Here is a 6,000-nt window from a genome sequence, read left to right on the forward strand (position 1 = left end):
TTATAGGAAAAGAAGAAAATAAAAGGTGGAAGAAGAAGAAGAAGAAAATGTGTTGATTAGACAAAATTTGAAGTTCTTCCCTTTCTTATTGGTTCAGGTTTTGAAATCTTTGAGGGTTCAATCAAGGATCAAAATTTCGTATGCCCCGTATTGGGTGAATTGTATCTTTGGGATCCTGATACACCTGTTTACAAGTGTTTTCGGGGACCCATTATTTAAAATAATATATATTTAAAAATGAAAATGAAAACCAAAGAAATAAAAAAATAGGGGTAGTATTGTTATAAGTACCAATACACAGAGGTGTATCGATACTTCAAATCATGGGTTTAATACAACAGTTAGCAATGTTTGTGTTGATTAAACCCTAACAAATAAGAAAACAATAAAAAGAAATTTGTATATAAACACATAACTGCTTCGCGATTGGGTGAGGCGAGCCTCCAAGGGCGCCTCGGCGCCTAGGCACCCGCCTTGACAACTATGTTAGACACCCCTGAAACCTTTGGTGTTCTCACAAACTGGAAGATTGTCATGATATCGGAGCAGGTCATATCCACCAGCTACTGATTCAATTAACTTCTTGGGTGATTAGAGGATTGTTTAAGAAGTATTTTGATTACTATCAAACTCTGGTTGAAGGCTATTTGAGTGTTTTAATCAGTCGAAGCTGATAGGTTGTTTCTAGAAAAGACGCCCAGCAGGTCATATCCACCAGCTGCTGATTTGATTAACTTCTTGGGTGATTAGAGGATTGTTTAAGAAGTATTTTGATTACTATCAAACTCTGGTTGAAGGTTATTTGAGAGCTGTTTTAATCAGCCGAAGCTGATAGGTTTTTTTCTAGAAAAGATGCCTAGCAGGTCAGTTTTTCCTTATTTTCCCTAAATTGGCTGATTGAATCAGCCTAAAACTTTGTAGTTGGTGTCGCCCAAGCCTCATTTAACTGGTCATTAATCTGCTTTGAAGATTGGTTCAGATTTGATAGGGTTTTGATCCCATCTTCTAGTCGACAGTCCTGAAACTTTCCATTTTGGGACTGAGATAGATACAATCCTATTATTCTGAGATTTCTGCAGCAAAATCTCAGTTATTTGGTGAAGTATTAATTCAGTATTGCTTTTAAACTGTTACTAATCTTGCTTGCAGTGATCAGAAAACTTGTAAGTTTCACTTGCCTTGGAATATATTGGATTATATTGGATAAAATAATTAAATAAAATAAAAATATTCAAGGGTATGGTAATCTACCCAATGTCAGCTTCACCTATTAAGGATCCTGTAATATCCTTTAAAACTTATTACCAAATGGTTCCTTATACAACAAAGCAAGAATTAAGTATTTGTGGTAGATACAAGCATGTATTTTATAAGAACCATACATGTTCCCAGTAGGGTCCAGTAATACTTTCATTTTCCTTGTATCTTTCATGGGAGTAACTTGGATATGAATTGTATGATACAGTTAAACCATGTTTTGGTATATCATACATGTTCTTTTAATCCTGAGTATCTCATTTTGTTCCTATGATTCTAATTTTGTTCACAATATTTGTTTTCCTGGTAAAAGTGACAATTAGACGCTCATCTTTTTTTGTTCAATTGCATTCGTTGATCTCAGGAATGGGTTACAGATAGGCCATTCATTATATCACCAAGAATAACTTTTGAAGTCAGTGTGCGTCTTCTTGGTGGTTTGATGGCCTTGGGGTACACAATAGCAGCCATCCTGAAGCGAAGCAGCCATATCTTCTCTGAGGACAGGGTCTGTGTGAAAATTGATTGGTTAGAACAGCTCAATCGTCACTATGTTCAGGTATTGTACCATGCCACCATGACTTGGATACAACCATCATTTATCTGCATTTGGAACTCAAGGATTTCAAATCAGTGTTGCCTGCAATTAATTTGTGTCTTTGCATGGTGACATTGCATGTTTTAGTTAACCTATAAAATACCATGACTGTGTGAAAGACCTGCAGGATGCCTACTAATTCCTTTGATTAGAGTGGTCATTGCAGTGGCGCTTTACTGAAAGATAAAATATTGCATCTTGCAAGAGCATGATGTTGCATAAAACTTTTAAAAAGCTGATGTTATCTTATGAAGGGCAGAAAACTAAACTCAAATTCCTTTTGGGTGCACATGCAATGCATGCAAAAATCTCCTTTGTTGAGATTAACACTATTGAATGTTATTAACTTTTACCATTTTAGTTGAAGGAATGATGAAATATCATCACCTGTTGAAGAAAAAGGCCAATTGATTAAGCCACTATGCTTTTTGATCTAGATTTCCCAAGTGGATTCATCTTTTATAGTTTTATGTAATTGCAGTTGCTATGGCCAAACCCAATGAAGACATCATGTTAGGGGTGCAATCGAATTGAGCTTTAATCGAATAATCCGGGCTTGAGTTTGATTCCAATTGAGTTTAAATCTCATGGTAAGTTCGATTAGTTATTTGAACTCGAGTTTGACCAAAAAAAGTTTGACCTTTTGAGCTGAACTCGAACTCATCAAATATTTAATCGAACCAAGCCTCTAGACATGCTGATGTTCAGCTCGGCTCAGTTCAATTACACCCGTACCTCATATTTGCCCGTAGGAGTTTTGATGTTTTAATTTCCAGTTATTAGTTATCAATTGAATCAGTGTCCACTTGCCTAAAAGATGGATCTATTGACATCTACAATTATTCATCATTTTCCAATAAATTGTCCATCTTATTAAATCCTGGTAATCTAGAAACTAATGTTTTCCATTGGTTCTGGTAAAAAGGTGCAAGGAAGGGACCGCTTATTTGTAAGATATGTAGCCGAGCATCTAGGTTTGGAAGGTTCATATGTTCCTCACACATACATAGAACAGATACAGTTGGAAAAACTTGTTAACGAAGTTATGGTATGACATCTCTTCATATGTCTTATTAATTGGTTATGCCCTTTTGTGCTTGGTTAGTCCTGATCTGATCTGTTTCACAGGCATTACCAGATGATTTGAAGACAAAGCTTAGTATAGATGATGATCTGGCCTCGAGCCCCAAAGAGGCACTTTCTCGGGCCTCTGCAGATAAGGTTTCCATGAGGATTAAGCATCTGAAAAGGTAATATGCACTATCCCTTTCCGTGATGACTCAGACCATGGGCATGATATAAGTGTTTGACCAAATTAGCTTGTTTGGAAATTTTTTGGACCTTGTTGTTTCTTTGTCACGAACCAACTTGAGTGTTCATATTGTCTCTGTTTCCATTTTCACAATAAATATGAAAAATAACTTTATTTTATCAAGGGATAGAAGAGCAAGATAAATATCCTTTAATCCATGCAATAGAAAAGACAGGAATACCTGGTTGGTTATTTGTTTGTGCTTAGCCAACTTGGGAATTCATGTTGTTTAATTATTTGTGAACAGACAACAATACTAGTAATGTAACATCTTCAACGTGTGGGTTTAGTTGTGACATAATAATGTTTGATCCACATGGCCACTTTATTTAGAAACCCACTTCGGTTGCGCAAAAGCCTATTGCTTAGTTTATTAAATTTGTTAGTATGGTATTTTCCTTAAAAAATCTTTACGCCTAAAAGGCTAAAACTCATGGTACACTTGTGTATTTTAATTTTTAAGCAGTGGTTTGTCACACTCTTATACAACACATAGGGACAAGAATCTGTCCAAGCTGACAAGACTTGCCATCAACAGTAGGATTGATGGGAGAGTCCCAGAATCACCTGCAACTCTAGCAAACCAAGTGAGTTCATGCATGTCTCAACTCTCAAGAAAATAATATTCAACAAAATGTGTTATTTTCGAACAGTATGCACTAAACCTTTAGCGTTGTTTATTAACTTCTCTGTCGATTGTGCTAGGGAGTCGTTACTCAACTCTCTGAACAAATTTCAACACTGAACGAGAGAATGGATGAATTCACTTCTCGGATTGAAGAGCTAAATTCTAAACTTACCATCAGGAAAGTTTCTCCTAGCCAGCAAAACCTGGCACTGCAAGCTGAAGCCTGCAATGGTTCTGGACCCACTTCACTCTTTGTGTCTAATTTAAGCAACGGTTCCTTGACTGGGTCCATTCTACCCAATTCCTCATCTTCTTCCCAATTGGCTAAGGAGTCCCCATTAATGGAAGAGGTACCATGAAAAATCAAGCATCTCACATCTTTGTTTATCTATTTAAGGGTTCTGTGCATACCCATTTCATCTGCTGCTGGTGGTCCAAGCAACTGGTTTTTGTTTAGTGAAAAAGCATCCACAAAGTCCAATAAATGATTTCCTTAATTGGACGGTCAAGTTGATATAATACATGGTCAACATCCCACCCAAAAGAACCACACATGAGAATGGGCCATCTGCAAAATATGATGTTGATTGTTGATGACCAAGCCTCTTTTTAGCATGTGGAGTCCTTTGCTTAGGGTGCAAACGGAATTTTGTCCTGATGTTTTGGCTAAATCATCTACTCCCACTTTGGCTTTTGAAATATAGTTGAGTGGTGTGGATGAATGTTGCATTGAAGGTTCAGTATAGAGTCTCTTTTTCAATCAATACACTTTATTTTATAAGACTGCACTGACATCTGCAATTTGATTAAATTTTGTTTGAGCTCCGATCATTCTGTTTTAAACGTGATTCTGATTTACTTGTTATAAACAGGTTCTGGTTATTGCTCGAGGACAACGTCAAATCATGCATCAGTTAGACAACCTCAGCAATCTCCTTCATGAGAACCTGGGTGAATACTCTCACCAAGGAAGGGCAATCCAGAAAAGCATAATGGAAGATGTTGAATTTTTCGGAGTTCCTCTTGTTTTAACCATAGCCATTGGGGGCCTTGGGTTCTTGTTGTTCAAGGGTCTCTCATCACGAAATTGAATCCTCTGCCAAATAACGATTCCTTGAAATAGTTATCACTTTACATGTATGGTGAGCCTACCCTTCTGCTCGGGAAAGAGAGTAGAACGATAGTCTGATCTATCAGTAGAGATTTGGGGCGTAATCACAGATTTTGGTAGTTCTCTTGATCATTTAAAAGAAGGGTTTTGTCTCCTAAAACTGTAAATTGATTGGTTTAAAGGCTACCTAGAAGTTCCCAACTCCCACATGGGGTTGTTCACCAATATGCATGATTTTTTTCCAGTATTTGGTTAAGAGAATGTTGGCATATTGAGTTAAAGAGATTTCTTAAGTAACTAAGGTGATGATGCAGCAAGTCTAATTCCCATAATGCGTTTGGTTGCAATAATGGTAGTGTAAATGATTTGGGTGTAAATTTTGATTTATTTTTAATTTGTATTTCAAATTTTACATTATTTTATTTAATTGCAGTGCAAACGAAGTAAAATAAGATCTGAGGCGGAATAAAGTAAAACTCAAAACAAAATTAAAGTAGGGCAAATCAAATTGCACTGCAACCAAATGCAGCCTAAGGAGCATATGAGGGCTACACCACTCAAAATTATATCTATTTGTGAGAATACCTTGAGTAGATGTTCTCCATTTGTTTGCAATGTAAATTGTGCAGACGTATGAGTCTATGAGAGTGTTGGAGTTTGGTTTATTTTTCCTTTAGGCTCTGTTTGTTTACCGTGCAATTCCATTTGCATTAATACAAATGCATATCACAAATCAGAAAAGTTGACAATCTGTTTCGCTTTTGCTGAATTACATTGAACTAACTTGCACTCCCATGCTTTTGCACCAGTCCAAATGAAATTGCATTGGAAACAAATTAGGCTTAGAACATGCATGTCGACACTTGTACTTTTTAGGAGCACTACAATGGCTGAATTGGTAGTAGAGATGACTCCAACAACTAGGAGAAGCAGTTTCTGAACCAACCTGTTTAATCCGAACACTCACCGAGTTTGAGTGGATTTGGGTGGAAGAACCTTAGCTGTTTGGAAAAACAGCCCAAAACTATTTACGAACTCCCTCTACATGACACGTTACCACAGATGTGGAGTAAAAAGGCTTATGCAATCAATAT

The 6,000-nt window shown here is 36.7% G+C and overlaps 1 protein-coding gene across 4 annotated transcripts in view; it reads left to right on the forward strand.

The window, feature by feature from the left end:
* LOC148863441 (inorganic pyrophosphatase TTM1-like) overlaps positions 1–5,238 on the forward strand; it is a 50,553-nt gene extending 45,315 nt beyond the window's left edge. For all 4 annotated transcript variants that reach the window (XM_088980693.1, XM_088980692.1, XM_088980694.1 and 1 more), the window contains 6 exons: positions 1,622–1,816; positions 2,781–2,903; positions 2,984–3,105; positions 3,634–3,754; positions 3,873–4,145; positions 4,668–5,238. In XM_088980693.1, coding sequence (XP_088836819.1) covers positions 1,622–1,816; positions 2,781–2,903; positions 2,984–3,105; positions 3,634–3,754; positions 3,873–4,145; positions 4,668–4,886 — 1,053 coding nt within the window. In that variant the 3' untranslated portion in view covers positions 4,887–5,238. The remainder of the gene's footprint in view (positions 1–1,621; positions 1,817–2,780; positions 2,904–2,983; positions 3,106–3,633; positions 3,755–3,872; positions 4,146–4,667) is intronic.
* Positions 5,239–6,000: the final 762 nt, after the last annotated feature.

Source organism: Nelumbo lutea, chromosome 3 (genome assembly GCF_056320005.1).
Source record: "Nelumbo lutea isolate HS-2025 chromosome 3, American lotus-T2T, whole genome shotgun sequence".
In the NCBI taxonomy this organism is placed as follows: domain Eukaryota; kingdom Viridiplantae; phylum Streptophyta; class Magnoliopsida; order Proteales; family Nelumbonaceae; genus Nelumbo; species Nelumbo lutea.